The sequence below is a fragment of the Chironomus tepperi genome, unplaced genomic scaffold, assembly GCF_022539635.2.
Source record: "Chironomus tepperi strain 1889 unplaced genomic scaffold, CSIRO-AGI_Ctep_v1 contig_85, whole genome shotgun sequence".
NCBI lineage: Eukaryota > Metazoa > Arthropoda > Insecta > Diptera > Chironomidae > Chironomus > Chironomus tepperi.
The window spans coordinates 10293923-10313059 of record NW_027226207.1 but is presented as its reverse complement, the minus strand read 5'-3'; the positions used below and the strand labels follow the sequence as shown (position 1 = coordinate 10313059).

Below are 19137 nucleotides of genomic sequence, written 5' to 3'. Positions count from 1 at the left end.
CAAATTCCACCATAAAAAAAAGTATCTAAAAACTTTCATATTTCTATCATTTCAGCTGTTGTACGAAAAGTCGAGGCTGTCATAGGAAAATATGGACATTTATCCTGTAATCTTACATCTGACATTCGTGACGATAGAATCGCATTAGTAATATGGTACAAGGAGGGAAAGACTACACCAATTTATAGCTATGATGCACGTGATTCAAATGCCATCGATGGCGGTAGTCATCATGGAATAAATTCCGATGGAAAATATTATTTTAATACATCAACACTTAATCCAGCAACGTTTGCGATTGCCAATCTAACAGCAGATGATGAAGGTACTTATCGTTGTCGTGTCGATTTTCATCGGAGTCCAACAAAAAATACAAAAGTTCAACTTTACGTAATTGTGCCACCTGATAATATTCTCATACTTAATGAGCTTAATCGGCACATTTCACATTATATACTCGGGCCGTATAATGAAGGCTCATCAATAAATCTCACGTGCATCAGTCAAGGTGGACGTCCACAGCCAAAATTAACATGGTGGCACAATAATCAATTACTTGATACTGTTGATATAACGAGACTGTCTGACAAAAAAGTTAGAAATGTTCTGTATTTAAAGAATCTCGATAGGAAAAATTTGCTTAGTAGTTATACATGCCAATCGTCAAACAATAATTTAACCGATCCAATAACTTCGTCTGTCATGATAGATTTAAACTGTGAGTATATTCTTTTGAGATTTATTTACTGTATTTTGTGTATATTTATCTTCGAAAGATGCACTGAGTGATTCTAACGAGAAACTAGATTTTATTGAATCTGGACTGAAACTTTTATTTACTGAATCTGTCACAGGGCTTTAGTATTGCAGGACTTTATTGAATCTGGTATAGAGTTGAATTTGACTGAATCTGGCTCTATTCCAGCTGGATTTTACTTGATCCAGTAAAGAGCTGGATTTATGAATCTGGCATAGATCTAAATTTGACTGAACTTTCCATGGTCCCAGATTTGACGGAATCTGATTTAGAGTTGGATTTTACTAAATCTGGCATAAATCTGGATTTAGTTGAATCTGACAAAGAACTGGGTCTAACTTAATCTAGCAAAGAGCTGGGTCTTAGTGAATCTGGCACTGAGTTGTATTTTACTGAATCTGGCGTGGAACTAGATTTCATTGAATCTGACTCAATTGCGTCTGGATTTTTAATGAATTTACCAATGAGTTGGATTTTACTGAATTTGGTTGTGTCAGCCAGAGCTGAGCTTTTACCGAAGATGGTGTGAAGCTGACTTTACGGAGTCTGGTTGAGAACTGGATTTCACTAAATCTGGCTTAAAGCTGGATTTTGTTGAATCTGGCATAGATCTGGATTTTACTAAATCTAGCATAGTGTTGGATTTTACTGAATCCAGCATAAAATTTGATTTTATCGAATTTGACATAGATTTGGGTTTTTACTGAATCTAACACAGAGCTGGATTTTATTGAATGTAGCGAAATTAGATTTTATGGAATCTAGCACACAGTTGATCATGCCTGTCTCAGGATTGTATTTTCCATTTTTGCCATGCTTTGTGCCTTTTGAAACCCTTATATGGTAATAGATTAATACTCAATTTGAGTACTAACATGATTCTTGGATGAATTTTACTGTTTTCAGTATCAATTATGTCCAATATGATGAACAAATGAAGTGGTAATTAAATGCCATCTTCTCCCTAGTTTTCGTCATCAAACAATTCAGTACTATAAGTAACAAGGATTATAATAAATCTACTGTCAACAAAAGCAAACTATAAACACACCCAAAGCTATTTAAACTCTAATAAAATCTATCAAAATTCATCCCAAGATCGATTGTCCTATCAATAAATATATTTATTAATTTTAATATTCAAACAACGATGTTGCTCAACATCCGTTTGAGAAGTTATTAATTTGAAAAGTTTAGGAAATTAAAATTCCCTAAAAAAAAAAGCCTTTTAATGATTTTTTACGCTCGACGTTTTAAGTTTTCCAAGAAAAATTGATTGGATGGAAAATCGGTAGAGTAAAAAAGCAAACAATTCCTTTAAGGAAATCCTATAAAAAATTGAAAAAGCTCGTTTTGCTCTTGACTGAAGGCTACGCACGCTTTTCGGATTGTTGAAAAAGGAAACAAAATTTTTAATGAAAATTTAAAGCGGATGTGTTGGCATCGACAATGAATTTCTATTTTCATAAATCTTATCGAATTTTTGAATTTTTTGTAAAATTTGTTAAGGAGGTATAGATTCGATGAAAATCGTAAATTTAAGTGTAGGCATTACGGATAAAATTTATGGCTTTTCGATTTCACAAGATTTTGTGCCTTATGAAATTTGTTTCTAGTCCATTTGTTTTATAACAATATATATATTTATTTTACAAAGGGATTGCTTTATTATAAAGGAACATGAGTGGGATAGGCCTGATTTCTTGGAAAGGTCATTGAAATTCTTCAATCGATTCTTTTTTTTGTTGTTGGATACACGAGTTTTATAATTGAGAAGGTTCTACTTGAATTAATACAAATTAAACTGAGTCAACTTGAGTTGGCATGAATGTTTAAAAAATAATGAGATAATCTTAGTAGAATTGTCTTGAAGTCAATTTGATTTAAGTTTAGTCAAGATTGAGAACCAAGTCGACTTGAATTGAGTTAGGATTGAGAATCATGCTGACGTGGTTTGAGTCAAGTCAACTAGGTTTGATTCAAGTTGACTTGGTTGAATCAAGTTGATTTTGTTTTGAATTAAATTGACTTGGTTTTGAATTAAATTGATTTGAGTCAAGTTGACTTTATTTATTTTGAGTCAAGTTGATTTGATTTTTTATATCGAGTTGATCTGGTTTTGAATCAAGTTTAATTGATTTTGAATCAAGTTGAACAGACTTGATTTTGAATCAAGTTGAACAGACTTGATTTGAATCAAGTTGAACAGACTTGATTTGAATCAAGTTGAACAGACTTGATTTGAATCAAGTTGATTTGGTTTGAGTTAAACAGATTTGGTTTGAATCAAGTCGACTTGGTTTTGAATCAAGTTGATTTGGTTTTGAATAAAGTTGACTTAGTTTTGAATCAAGTTGACTTAGTTTTGAATCAAGTTGATCTGAATTGAGTTGAACAGACTTGGTTTGAGTTAAGTTGAGTTGGTTTGAATCAAGTTGACTTGACTTGAGTCGAATCGACTTAGTTTGAGTAAAATGAACCTGATTTGAATAGAATTGATTTTAATTGAGTCAAGTTGAATTAATTTGGGTCAAGTTGACTTCATTCAAATCAAGTTGATTTGGTTTGAATCGAACAGACTTGAGCGAATTTCACCTATATTGCTAAAAAAATTCATTTTAAATTGAAATACTTTAAAGACTTTAAAATTACCTTAAATAACAACAAAAAATGCTTTAAAAAGGTACAAAAGGAAATCCCTCATTTGAATGCTTTGTAACAAAGAGAAATGATTCAAATGTTGAGTATTAAAAAGAAGCACAAAAACCAGCACACACACACAAAAAGAATGCTTCTTTCAAATGTCAGTAGATGTGAATAATTCAGCGACCTAAGCTTTTTAAAGCGTACAAAAAGTAAAAATGAGAGAATAAATATTGAATTTCCACTTCTGTTCTGCTGACAACATGTGTTCTAATTAAATTCCATTCTCTTTCCTTCCATCCTGCAAATGGAATTTCCTGTGCATTTTTCGAAATTGTACGAATGTACGATGATTTTTTTTTCAGCATGCAAAATTGTTTAATTCATCAACATTCCAGCATGATTTAATTCCTTTTCCTTTTTTATTCATTCTCGTTCACAGTGAGGCCTTTATCGGTTAAAATTATGAAGGATTTAAAATTCATGTCAACAAAACAAAAATACGATTTGAAATGTGAGGTGAGAGGGTCACGTCCAGTGCCGAAAATAAGCTGGTGGCTAGGCTCAACGCTGCTAACAAATACAAGCGAAATGGTAATTTATCAAATGAATAATTTTTTTGTAGTCATGTGGGTTGGAGTCTTTTTTGTCAGGAATTGTGATTATATAGGTCAATTTACGACAGTAATATAGCAAAGAAATGCGACAAATGTCTATGTATGTCAAAAGTTTCTGGTGGCAAGTAATGAAGCATGACAAGTTAGACAAAGGCAAAAGTCTTAGTTAATAGTGATTATAGCGAGCAAATTTGAGTATATGGTCCTTAAATAGCAGGACTAATTTTTCTGGTAGTGGTACGGTACAATATTGGTACACCATTGGAACGGTACAGTGGTACATCAAGTATTGAAATGTAGAATACCTGTACCATACCAGTGGTGTACCTATACCTTGCCGAACCATACCACAACTAGAGAAATCGGTCCAAGGGTTTAGAATCCCAGGATCAAAGTATAAGGAAGTCCGGGTTTGATCCTGGAATCACATACAATTCAATCCCGAGATTGAAAAGCCTTTTATAATATTTACTTTATTTTTAAGATTTCCTGGTTCAGACAAATTGGACAAAATTACGGTATAACTGGTTGATGGCAAGTAAATGTGCAGTTGATGACTAGTTCTCGCGATACCCATAAATCTAGTCTATCCAAATTCTCCATCATCATTAAATCGACTCCTAGTTTTCACCAATCCCCAACCCCCTCAAATATCAATCTCCATCTCCCTCCATCCACCATAAAAAAACAATCTAAAATTTTCATGTCCACAATACACAAATGCACACAATATGTATTCTCAATTAAACATTGAATGAAACTAAAAAACCCAAAAAAAATATTAAATTATTTCACATTTTAATTATGTTTATGTGCTAATTTTTATGGCACTAACTCTCAACGGCGATGCTACTGTGTGCATTGAAATTTCATAACAGAAAAAAAAATTATTAAATTTTCATGAAGTGAAATTGTGTAGCATTTAGTGGATTTAATTTGAATGTGAGGGGTTGAATGTGTAATTTTTTACTATTTTTTGTGCTAAAAAGTGGATGTAATTGGATGTTGGAAGTTTCTATGGACATGATTCTTAGTTTGTTGGGTATTTTTAAAGATAATTTTATTTGCATTCTGTAATTAGAGTCGCTGGAATGTGGGATGATGCCTAATTGAATAATATTAAATCTATCAAGCCTGAAACTTCCTGATCAAGACTGTATTCGTGAAATCCTAGTCATATGGCTCCAAAATTTCATGAAAATCATCATCATACCTTCATGAATATCGAATAAGTCTCAATAACAGCCTCAAAATATTTTCTTATTAAATCCATATAATTTATCATTAAAATAAAGTCATTGACTAAACATCGATGTCCATTCTCAAGGTATAGACTAATAAGTTTATTAATTAATTGATCTATTCAAAGGATTTTCAAGGAATATCCATACAAAATGTCAGTTTATTGAGTCAACAATCTTATCATCCTTAATAATCAAAATTAAACTCATCAAGACTTAAAAGCAACAACAAATCATTGACAATATGATGCAATTCATTCACTTAACTCAATTCAAGCATCTTGTTCATGTTATTGTGTCACAGAAAATGTTCATGTACACCAATTGTGTTGTTTATTTGCTGTTATCTTATGATATTAATAACGATATTGTGTACATGATACTTCAAAATGGATATATCTTTGATGTTAATAGTTTCTTTAAATTGATTTATCATAATTAGGTAGTTGAGTATGTGGATTTACTTAAAAATACATCAAAATGTTTTTAAAAAAACCTCGTTTTTCGCAGAATAAAAAGCAAAAAATAAATTTTATTTTGTGCTGTAGAGAAATTGGTTTGAAAGTTGAGACGACACATGAATTACAAACTTGCACCTTTTCCTTATCGTATAGTTCTACAACTTAAAACGAGGGCGCAAAGCTTTGATGAATTTCTGTTAACAAGCGCCCTCGTTTTAAGTTGTAGAACTATACGATAAGGTCAAGGTGAAGTTTGTAATTCATTCTCAACTTTCAAACCAATTTCTCTACAGCACAAAATAAAATTTATTTTTTGCTTTTTAAAGACTACGCGAAAACGAGGTTTTTTTAAAAGTTTTTTTATAAAGTATTTTATTTTCAACTTTTTAGTCAAATGATTATTTATTTTAATATTTTTATATTTTAGTAAGGTTAAGCATAAGTTTGAAGAACTGAGCTAGACCGATAGGCCAAGCTTCGCTTGGCATAAGTTTGAAGGACTAAGCTAGACCGATAGGCCAAAATCGCTTGGCATAAGTTTGAAGGACTAAGCTAGACCGATAGGCCAAGCTTCGCTTGGCATAAGTTTGAAGAACTAAGCTAGACCGATAGGCCAAGCTTCGCTTGGCATAAGTTTGAAGAACTGAGCTAGACCGATAGGCCAAGCTTCGCTTGGCATAAGTTTGAAGAACTGAGCTAGACCGATAGGCCAAGCTTCGCTTGGCATAAGTTTGAAGAACTAAGCTAGACCGATAGGCCAAGCTTCGCTTGGCATAAGTTTGAAGAACTAAGCTAGACCGATAGGCCAAGCTTCGCTTGGCATAAGTTTGAAGAACTGAGCTAGACCGATAGGCCAAGCTTCGCTTGGCATAAGTTTGAAGAACTAAGCTAGACCGATAGGCCAAGCTTCGCTTGGCATAAGTTTGAAGAACTGAGCTAGACCGATAGGCCAAGCTTCGCTTGGCATAAGTTTGAAGAACTAAGCTAGACCGATAGGCCAAGCTTCGCTTGGCATAAGTTTGAAGAACTAAGCTAGACCGATAGGCCAAGCTTCGCTTGGCATAAGTTTGAAGAACTGAGCTAGACCGATAGGCCAAGCTTCGCTAGAACTAAGCTAGACCGATAGGCCAAGCTTCGCCAAGCTAGTGGTTAAATTCTAATATTAATAAAATGTATTGATTTGATATTATTATTATAATTAATATTATTATCAAGAAATGTATATATTAGCTTTTATTTAAATTTGATTTCTAAAAATAAAGGAATAGTTTTTTCGATACTTTCCATCATGAGGACAAAAACGTAAAATTTTATGTGAAAATGCGTGATGAAAAATATTAAACTCCAAGAAAACATTGGAAAACAGCTTAGAAAAATGTGAAAATGGAAAATTATATTTTTAAACATCATAAATTATCAAAAAGTATGTAAAAGAATTGAAAAAGTACGACAAAAAAGTTGAAAAGTTTGAGACTTGAACTCATGACCGGCATGGAATTTTTGAAAAATAAAATTTTCAAGGACTACGTAAAAATTACGTACGTAATACGTAAGCTTGTTTTTAAATTAATTAATTATAGCATAACTAAGCAATATTGTGATTCACAAATGCATAAATATTGCATTGTCATCGAGAATATACATGCATGAAAAATTTCAGCTCGATTGGAGCTGTAGAAGTGGTCGAAAAATCGATCGCAAGATTTGACCTCGACAGACAAACAAACAGACAAGAAAGCAAGTTAAGAAAAACGAGGTAAAAATAATAAGATATCAAACTTGTTATTTAAATAAATATTGACAGAATAACTTAACAACGGAATTAAGAGCATTGAAATGTTAAGCTTGATATGAAAATTAGAATCAAAATGAATAAAACTTGACATTTTCTTAACAATGCAGCTCTAAATTTTGAAGACGTTCATGAATGATGTCAATTGTTACTGATATACACATGCTACATATTATGTATATTAAGATAGTTTGAAGATATAAATTTCAAATTGTGTGAAATCTATTATGCTAATCAGATGCTGTATCTTGAGAAGTGCAATGTGTTTATAAAGACACCGCAAACCTGAGCTTCAGCGACACAAGTGAAGAAGACTCGAACAAGGAGCTTTTATAGGGCGGCCATTTGCTGTATTTTTGCCGGGACGCTGCTGTAATTTTCTATCTTGCTGCTGTGTCCCGACAAAGCCTCAAAATATCCCGATTTTTTCCAAAAGTGTCCCGATATTTTGCGAAAATCCTCTGGCTACCCTAAGCTTTAAGACTTCACTAAACCTCTTTCAATAAAACACCAAATGGAGACGGTTCCAAGTAAAGTTCGATTTACAGCCATATGGATGCTAAATGAAGGCAGACACTTCCATTTTGTGTAAATTAAAGAGGTTTAAAGGAAGCTTAAATGCTCTTTTCACTTGTATCACTAGAGAAAGCCCCAGTATTGACACCAAGACGTTAAGTCGTCCTGACGGCATCGTAATGGCTGATGATGATCCATTTTTACGTCAAAACACGTTGTACGCTGTATTGTTTCTTTCGAGGATGCTCTATCGATTTTTATTGGAGATATGGACATATTCAAGAATGTGAAAGACTGAGTTTAAGTTATAAACCCAGGATTGAGTCCTGAACTCTAGTCTGAAATGGAAAAATTAACTCAAGTAACCTAAAACACAACACATTCAACTTCCAATGGCAATTCAATTATTACCCTTATTAAGGATTGTCAAACCAATTTTAATGTCTGAAAATCATGTTAAACATCACTTATACACAACTTCTTTCAGAATAAAATCTAAAATTCTAATTCAAAAAAATCTAAATTTCACATCACATTCCATATCTGCAATCTCTCTTACCCAACTTCGTTGCATCTAAATTCTCCGCTTTAAATCATGACATGACCTACAAAGGTATCCAAAATAAAATAAAGAAATCTGCAAAATTTGATGCAAATGGATGCATTTTCCTATAATTGTCTCACATATGCAAGCATGTGTATCGTTCACAACTGTCCTAATGTCAGTCTCATAGGTACAATAAATATAATCATTATGCAAATATGTGCTATAACAATATTAAGCTTTTGCAGTCAAAATAAGCTTTTTTTTTTATTCTCATTCTCGCAATTGACATATTCAGCTCAGGTGACTCAGTCGCTGCTAAAATTCCCAAACCCGTTAATGCCAGTGTCGTACATAATCGTTCGAAATGTTCACAGAATATAAAAAAAGACACAGAAAATTTGAAAATGAAAGTCAAATAATTGAGGGAGTAACACAAAATTTTACGGAATGGAAATGAATCTGAGTCTGTGTATGTAGCAATAGTATTGTACGTGACTAATATTTACTCGTGCATAAAATAAAGCAATTATTTAGTTTGCTTAATTGAGAGAGGTTCTAGCGACAAAATAGCGTCTGAATTTTGAATCATGTTTGTGTAGCAACAGCAAGAATTTAAATTTATTTATGAGGGTATATAAAATATTTTTTTTTTTTGCGAATATTAGTATAAAATTTTGAATTTGTGTTGTTTCTATTATTGTAAGTATAATTATGTGAATATTTTTTTGAGGGAGTTCATTAAAGCTCTTTTGGGAGGATTGAGGATGGGATGGGTTAGAATTTAATTTTATGGTTCATATTTTTGGAGAAAATTGTTGAATTTTTGGAGCTTTAAGTTAAAAGAACCCTAATAGGCAAAGAGCGTTCTCTCAGAAGCAGAGGAAGTTGAGATCAACGCCCTCGAGCATGCTCATCAAGGATAATTAAGATGAGCAAGCTTTCAATAGCATCCTCTTCACCTGTTAAGGGATGATGTTGAAGTTGATGGATTTCAACCCTTAATACTGTAGTGACCCCTAACAGGCAAAGAGTATGCCACTATGGTACCTAAAAGCGGTCTCTTTGCCTATTAAGATCAGTTTGTTTCCGTCCGACAAAATGGCTTGTCAGGAGAGTATCCAAAATTTTTTGAATAGTGTTCCAGAATTTTTGGATTGAAAAACTTTAACAAAATGATCGATTAATCGAAGAGTAATCCAATCGTGATTTGAAATTGGGACAGGCCAATGATAGAATTGGACGTATTGCATTAATAGGCTGCATTTACTCTACATTTTCTACATTCCTTTATATTTAAGAGTTAAGTTAAAAATTGTGGTTAAGTCATTCAATCGACATCTAGTCAAATATTGTTTTTATAGAGTTTAAATGGATAAAACGGTCATTTGGTATTGATAATTGACAGAAGGTAGTCATCGATGTGACTGGTTTTAGTTAATGTCCAGTCGATGACTAGTTCTAACGTATATTTGTCCACTCGGGTGTTCATTGGCATTAAATATACTATTATCTCTCTGCCGTAATTAGTACATTCCAATCTATGAGACGAGAGGGTGTTTCAATGCCTAAATGACAGCTGATTACGACTCATTTTGATGTTGAGGAATCTAATAGATTGCATAGCGCTGTTAGGGCAGTAAAAATCATCAAAAATTCTATAAAATCGATCAAATACAAAGAACAACTGAATAATCCAACGCAACAGATGTTCCACCTATATTCAACCTTCAATTTCACGTCTACCTACTTCAAAAAAAACATTCTTAAATCTCTCAAAATTATCTACAATAAAATAATTTTCAATTAATACACCATACTTTAAAATTTCCAAGAAATATTCAAATTTTATAGCTTTAACTTGTCAAAAAATTCTTGAATAAAAATTACACAAAAAAAAATTATTCATTATGAATGAGTAAGCCGCAATAAATTGAAAATTCATCCCACATTTTAAAATAAGATTAAGAAGAAAAAACGTGAAATTATGTCTACACAAGATGTTTCTTGTTAGACTGATAAGAAGAATTTTAACGAAAAGTTCCTTTTTTTGTGTATTCCTAAATTGTCTTTAAAGTTTCATTATGAATGTGGAAATGTTGTGACGTCTAAGTTATTATTACTTTTTTTGGATCATTTCGTCAGGTTTGAAATTAAATTTTTTGAGAAAAAGTTTTTTTTGAGAATTTTTGAAGGGTTTTGTGTCCTTGAAGGATTGTTGTATGTCAGTGGTAGACAACCTTTTAATATTTGAGGCAATCCTCGACAGTAAGGCTCGACTGAAGACTGAAAGTTTAATTTTTGGCTGTCCTTTAATATGACACACTATTCTGCCGCGGCTCTTAGGCTGCTCACCACTATATTCTACAGTTGCAGACCTAAGGCCGGTTTCTCGACCTTCTCAGGATATTCTACCCCACCCTATCCGAAATCCTTCCCCACTCTACACTGATAGGTAATGTGCCTATTTTACTGTACCTCACCCACCCTACTCTTCCTTCAGCCCAAGGGTACCTAGGATAGGGTAGGCTAAAGTAGCCTGGAATAGTCCTTCCAAGCCCTAACTATCCATATCATTTTTGGCTTGATATTTCGAAATGATTAAGAAACCGACTCCAGCAGACAAAAAGAGAGGGTCAGCAGCCTTGGACCAACTATAATATTCGACTAAAGACTTGCGGATCTAAAATGCCAGGAAATTTAAAAAATCTAACCTCAAAATCCATTACTTCCAATCTTAACCTAACATCAAAAAGCTCCAGTTTCCTCATAAAGCACAACACAATTCCAAAACCACAATCTCATCAATTATTCACATCTTCATCCACGAAAAAGACTCCAAAACACATTAACAGAAGCTAGAAAAGTCTAAGCTTTATATAAACATTAAGAATTAACAAAAAAGTCTATTTTCTCTATCCCCAAATCACAACACAGATGCTGAAAGATGGAAATGCGACTGGTTCCGTACTAACATTCATCCCAAATATCGAGGATCAAGGAAAATTTCTATCATGTCGAGCTGAAAATCCTCAAATTCCCGACTCGGGTGTTGAAGATGGTTTAAAATTAAATTTACATCGTAAGTATTTTACACAAGATGTTTTGGGAATGGAAGCAGTAGAAGGAAGATAATTAATTTTTTCTGGGTTAGAAGAAAGAAGAAGATTTTTTTCATAGGATATGTTGAATATTAATGATATATTACTATGGGGATGGTTTGGATGTTATGTGATGCTGTATGTCTAACAAGCAATGAGTATGCTTGCATGGTGTCGTGATGTCATCACGGTATAGAAGTGGTTCGATCTGCACATATTGAATGTTGCCACATGGCGACGAGGTGGCAGCAACTTGGTTCTAAGTATACTGTCGCTTCATCGCCGTAGTGGCAACATTTCAATATGAGTCGATCAGATGGATCTCCAAAGAGCACAATGTAGTCGCTAAGTATTCCAGGGCGTATTTAGTAGAAGCAGGGGTACCCAAACAACCTAAGGATGTCTCTGTTACTTGCAGCGCTGATGACAAGACGTGAAGGTCCCTGATGGCTAAAGAAGTTAAATTTTGATTCAGGTTTGATCCTAAAGGCAAATGACATAAAAAAAAATGTATGGTTCCAGGCCGATGTGACACTTGATTCCTACCGAAACCTGTCTATCCATAAAGTCAAATAGTTTAAATCCTCAATACATGACTTTTCCATGACGTATGCCTTCAAAATGCAAACTATATTGAAATTTCTAAAATTTCAATTCTGAGCATCACCTAACATCCAACCTCCCCATTAAAAACATAAACTTTCCCTTAACCATCTTAAATTTGTGTAGATGCGCCGCTTATAAAACTTGAACTCGGTACAAATCCGGTTGTTGAGGGAAATACAGTTGGCGAAGGAGCGGATGTATATTTCGAATGTAATATTAAAGCAAATCCTCCCGTTTATCGAGTGGCATGGAAGCATAATGTAAGTATAAATCTTGAGAATTCATCATTAAAAATTTAAAAAAATAAAAATAATGACAAAAATATTTAATTCTGTACAGGAAAATGATCTACATAATAATCCACAGGATGGAATCATCATTCGAAATCAGTCACTAGTATTACAAAATATATCACGCATAAGACTTGGTGAATATGTTTGTATAGCAAGTAATTCTGAGGGTGATGGTTACAGTCAACCCGTACAGTTGAATGTTCTTTGTAAGTTACTGAATTTTTAATGAAATTCTTTCGTTTCCAGCTAGGGTTAAAGAAAGAGGGGGAATGTGAACTATGGCAAAAGTTTTCTTGTTAGTGATTTTAATAGAAAAAAAGAAAGCTTTTAAGATTTAAGAAGAAGCACAAAAAAGGTTAAGTAGAAATTTTCAAGAAGTTTAAGAAGAGATCAAGATAGTCTTAAGCATACAGCAAGCACATCTGGATTTTTAAAATTCTTTACTCATAAATTGAGATCTTCTGCTATTTGAAGCTATATTGACTAAAGTTCCTAAGCTTAAAGCATCACAAACTTTTTTTTAGGTAAATTTACATCCAGCATTTGACAAAATTTTTTCATGTCACTAACTGACTACCAAAAACAGCTTTTAGCTATGAAAATCCATAACAATGCTTCAATATTGACACTCTTCATAGGACAAGATAATACTGCCGATAGCTATTATTTTTAATAGCAGATCAGCACTTGAACATTCAATGTGTTGTCAATGAGATAAAAAAAAAAGCAACAACAACAACAACAAAAAATATGCAGCAAATGTCAATTCACACATTGTTTTGATGTTTATACAGATTTATGGCCTCAATTGGTAGTTGTTGCTAGTGCTGTTTATAGGAAATTGAAAGAAGTCTATTATTAGGACTATGATGCACTAGATTATCAGTCGACAGTTATTGGTGATGAGTATTTGGATTGAGTATGCTAATAATGACATTTGGTTGTTTTGGTGTAGCTTTAAGTATAGATTTGGGTTTGCTGGAGTAGAATGGAATTGGGATATTGAGCTGTATGTAGGCAACTCTACCAGAATGTAAGTAAGTCCTCTGTGGCAGTGTTGAATGGACGGTCAACTTTTAAGCTTCTTTATCTTACGGTCCTCATACGTGAGTTCGATTCCCACTGGGATTCAAGTCTTATTTGAGTTCAAATCCCACATAATTCCAATTATTACACAGAATATTATTGACATAGATTCGCATAATTTGGATATTCGATCCAAAATTCAAAACAAGGCCGTCGTGGCTCTGGATTGGTGCCGAATTAAAACCTGAATCTGTCACCAAGTCAAATCAGCGTCGATGGCCTAATTTTGATTGATTAAACGAAATCCAAAATACGGGACCAGACGGGCATGACTCTGGCATGATGCCGGACTTAAATCAAATCTGTCATCAAACAAAATTCACGCTAACCAAAGGTCTGATTTTTAACCGATCAAATTAAATCCAGCACTCGTATGGCGTGTCTCTAGTATGGCATGATGTCAGATTTAGGACCGATCAGAATACTTAAGCAATTCATCTCTAATTTTAATAAAATCACAATCCAACAAAGCTCACATTCCCCCTATCGAATGACCAAATATATTCGGATCTCCATAATGATAATTAATCATTTTCTCGAAAAGGCTGGCTGTATGGAAAGCTTGTAATGTCATTCATCCTTTACCCTCCTCCTCAATGCCTTGTTTTTCTTTTACGACAGAACGAGAAAAAACCACAGAAAACCCATATTTTGCCACAAAATTTTTTCTGTGTCTTTTCCCATTAAATTTTGGTTCTGTCTGTACAAATTAAAGTTTTCAACATTCCGGAATCGAATGAATGAATTTTTATTTTATATTTTCCATACAGCACCAGCAGTGGCAGTTACGAGAGTTGAAATTTTTTCCCATCTTTGCTTGCCATTTTTTTTCCCTTCTGCCTGTGTATTACTCAAATATTTATTTCATGTCTTCATTCAGATGCTCCCGTTTGTAGGCCAGGTTTACCACAAACATACAGCGTAGATCGAGGCGAAATTGCCAACATTAAATGTGAAGTTGAATCAAATCCAATGGCACATGATTTCAGGTGGAAATTCAATTCATCGTATGCTGATTTTACCGAGCTTCAAACAAGCGACGATGTTAAAAGCATTTTAGATTTTAAACCGCAAAGTGAAAATGATTATATGGGAACGGTATTGTGTTGGGGCATAAATTCAATTGGTATGCAAACCGAACCATGTGTATTTCAAGTTGTGCCGGCAGGAAAACCTGAACCACTGAGTAATTGTACAGTTGTTAATCAAACTCAGAACTCATTTCAAGTCGTATGTGTTGAGGGCGATGATGGTGGATTTCCGCAAGACTTTGTAGCTGAACTGTATTATGCGAGAGAAAAGTATATCACAAATTCAATATCCTCAAGGTAAATAACGATACGTGCGAATAAATATCAATAAATTCTATCCTTTTTTATCTAGCAGCAGATAGATAGATAGATAGATAGATAGATGGATAGATACATTGTCATGTTTGGTTTATTGTTTTCTTTATTTGTCTGTCCGAAGGTATGTTAGTTTTCAATTGGGGATTTGGAAAGATTATGAAATTATTTTTCGAGGTATATGCATTCGGATATTTTGTGAAGCGACGGATGATTCATGCATGATTGTCCTTTTTGGTGTCCAATTTCTGTTTAGAATTGATTGAAATTAAAGTTGCAAATGTGTTCGCGAGTAGAAATGACGACGCGGAAACTTTGAAACGCTGAAATAAAATCAACCAAAAAACACCGAAATTCTGCTAATTTCAATATAGATTTATTTCAAGGCGTATCAGCTAACGTTTCACTATTAAAACATATAAAATAATTAATAAAAAGCATTAAATAAAGCAAAAATTGCTTACAAAAATTTAGTGCGTCTTCTCGCTTTCACGGTTAGTTTCAAGAGGGTTAAAACTATGAAATTATGCGAGGGGATTGAAACTTTATGAAAATGTGGTAATTTTCGTACGGATTCATCAAATTGAAAGCAAAAAGTACGTTAAACAATAAAATACGCGAAAAGTATGGAAATTAAGTGTGAAACTTAATTAAATTAATAACGCACGATGATAATCATTTAAATTCATGAAAATAATTCAAAAATGAATTCAACGTTATTGCTCAATCAATAACATTCTCCGGGGAGGAGGACTGGTTTGCTGACATGGTATCCAGAACATCTTTATTCATGTAACCATCAATTTCACGCTTATTGCCTATGACTAACTGTCTCTGCTTGCGATGTATTGGTAACTTGATAGATGAGGGAGGTTTTGGATAACGAATATGTGAGGGACGTCGTATGACTGAATGATCTGGAGCTATACGACTCCTTGTTACTGCTGTGGATATTGGAACTTGTGGAGGAGACGACCGTCTGGCATTTTGTTTTGCGATTGTTGTGAATGGATGAGCCTTTGTCGTCTTAATTAATTGTTTCAACGCCACTAGCGGTATATTCTGCTTATATAATTCACTTACTTCAACATCAAGTGAATCTTTCGACTTAGAATAAGATAATGTCTTATTTGTTACACCTACATGTACTGCTAATGCTCGACTACAAGTACTACTGCTGGTTCCAGTTGTTCCTCTGATCTCTGATGATAAAGAATTCTCAATATAATCACCACCATAAACTGTTATACCTAATTTGGTTTCTAATGCTACTGGTTTTCCTGGACCACCTTCAATTAGTCCTTTGATACTCTCAATACAGTATGCATGAGGGCTGCCAATCAACATGACTGGTTCTTCATTAAAATAGCTGTCAAAGTTCACGTCTTTCAAATAAGGGAACAATGACTTCATCTTATCCATGTCCAATGATCTAGCTGGCAAATTAAACTCATCAATTGCATAACATCCTTTCAGAATTATTGGCTCAGAATTTTCCAACATTCCTTGAAGTTTCATATCAAACTTAATTGCAACATATTCTCTAATTGTTTTGTCTGTCCATGTTACACTTAGAAGTTCAGGAGTTCCTTCAATTCCTAAAGCTTCTCTCAAATCATTCCTAACAAGTGTAACTTCTGAAGCTGAATCTCCAACAGCATATGCGACAACAAATCCATTAGATCCCAAAAATCTATTTTTAAACATTTTAACAGTGCGTGGTAATTTATCGGCGACTTGATTAATTTGAACAGTTGACACAGAGTTTGGAATTACATTATAAACTCTTGCTGGTGGACCTCTAGATGAACTTGCACTCGAAAATTCATTAATGTTCTGAAGCTGTGCATTAGCTCTCTGAAGTGCATTTGTAACTTGTTGTTGTTGATTTGACATTTCTACATTCGGTTGGCTCGGATTATTTTGTGGTGCTGCATTGTTGACTTGTGTTGGTGCATTATCATTTCGCGTTACAGAATTCATAACTTGTTGTGCGTGGTCTGAATTATCTCGCGTATGTGATCGTCGCTTCAAATAGCCACCACTCGATCTGTCACACGCAAAATGTATCGATGCATGATGTTTTTGAGAACATCTTCCAAATTTACCCAACTTCATACCGCAACTTACTTTAAGTTTGCACTCATTAGCCATGTGATCCTTCGATATCACACAATTTCGGCACAGTCGTTTATCATTAATTGCTCTCAATCGTTGTCCTTCTGACAGCTCTTGATACTGGCTGCACTCTACCGAATAATGACCAGGTTCATTGCAAAATTCACAATTTTTGCTAACTGCATTAAGTAACTGCATGTCGTAACCCATAAAAGGAGCAATTTCACGATCTCGAACTTCAAATTTGTATCCTTTATCATTCCAAAATCCAGTTGAAATTGATTCACTACTTAGACATAACTTGCAATGTTTTTGTCTTCTTATCATCCTTCTTGCCTTTGTCCTTTAATTCTTCAGGTTTCTCATCCAAAATTAATAATCTCTCCGTTAAATAATCATAAATAGTGTTGAGACATATAACAATTTGCTTTCCTGGATTATTTCTGACGTACATCTCCTTACACCTAGCCTTATCTTCATAATTAAATTGCTCATAAATTACTTCTGCCAATTCATTGGAATTCAAATATCCCGTTTTTGCATATGTGCAGGCTGCAAAATATCCCTGCAATACAACTCGAATCTTGACAGCATCCTCTCGATAAAGAGTTCCAGGTAATAATAGACTTTTAATGTCATTGCCTTTAAGACGTACCATTGTCATTGGATTACCAAATGACTCTTTCAAAATATCCATAACTTGCTTGAGTGTAAATATGTCGAAAACATCCTTCACAGCATCAAAGGCATCTCCTTTAAGTGCTCCACGAACATGTAACTTTATTGTTGGATCATCATATTTACACACTGCTCGATATCTGTTGACATCCTGTTCGAATTCAAGCCATTTCATCACGTCTCCATCAAACTCTGCAATTTTTGGCATTGCACGACGCACCGTTGCTAGTTCCTTTTCAGTTTGAATACGTTCCTGACATTCAGTAAATCTGGACAGAACTTCTAGTGTGCTCGTATCTCCTTGAGAATTATTTACTGATATTTGTGGCTGTCGATTATTTTTAACATCCTCAGAATTGCACTTCCAGCGTGTTGATTCACTATCCGGCGAATTAACGTTTGCAGCATAAAATGTGCTCATAGAGAAGGAATCACTGGGAACTGCTGGATCTGTACTTAAATTAAACGATCGACTTGATTTGTTGACATTAAATTCCTTACGCAAATTCTGCATTTCATTCATCATTGAGTCAAATCTCAATTTTGCTTCATTCCTTTCTTGCTCAAGAAGTTTCATAAGCTGCTTACTTTCATTAGTTGCCTGCATTAAGTCTTGAAGTCGTTCAATTTCACTACTGGATGTTGAAAGAGTTTTTTGTTTCACATTCTTACTGGATCTCTCAAATGAGTCCAAATCACATGAATCGAATTCACCATCCGTATCAAACTCATTCTCAATACTTTCAATTGTCGTGTCTCTCATAAATCGTTTTCTTCTTGTAGCCATTGAATTCTTATATCCTGATGCTTTATAGTATGTGACAGCTTGTGGATTCATAACATTGTCTCGACATGCCAAACATAACCACGGAACTGCTTCCTCTGCAATTCCTTCTTTACTTAAACCAACACATTGAACATGATAAACTTGATTACACGTAAAACACAACATCATAGGATTAAACTCACACTTTGCCGTCGTTGGCTGTAAATACTCAGCACTTCTCACCGGAAGCTTGCATTGTAGTGCACTGCACTTGAATTCCGGCTTAATCTTCGTTCCAGGTAGATAATAAGCTCGAATTCTAGACATCAAATTGTTTCTTATCGACCTCACTAATCCATTCTGGATTCAACTTTCCATCCTTAAAAACTTCCATCACAATAAAATTCCTTGAATATCCACTTCCGTAAAATTTCCAAAATCCTCACACTTCCTAAAAACTGACTTCAATTCCTCAAATGGAATAAATTGTATGGCTCAAATACCACCGATAACTATTCGCTCAAATACGAATTAGTTAACGCTTAATTGACGTGATTTTCAAATAAACAGCG

The 19137-nt window shown here is 34.0% G+C and overlaps 1 protein-coding gene across 2 annotated transcripts in view; it reads left to right on the top strand.

The window, feature by feature from the left end:
* LOC139086228 (neural cell adhesion molecule 1-A-like) overlaps positions 1 to 19137 on the top strand; it is a 50939-nt gene that overhangs the window by 25457 nt on the left and 6345 nt on the right. For both annotated transcript variants that reach the window (XM_070634614.1, XM_070634615.1), the window contains exons 3-8: positions 56 to 718; positions 3843 to 3994; positions 11509 to 11653; positions 12402 to 12538; positions 12618 to 12777; positions 14538 to 14985. In XM_070634614.1, the coding sequence (XP_070490715.1) occupies positions 56 to 718; positions 3843 to 3994; positions 11509 to 11653; positions 12402 to 12538; positions 12618 to 12777; positions 14538 to 14985 (1705 nt within the window). The remainder of the gene's footprint in view (positions 1 to 55; positions 719 to 3842; positions 3995 to 11508; positions 11654 to 12401; positions 12539 to 12617; positions 12778 to 14537; positions 14986 to 19137) is intronic.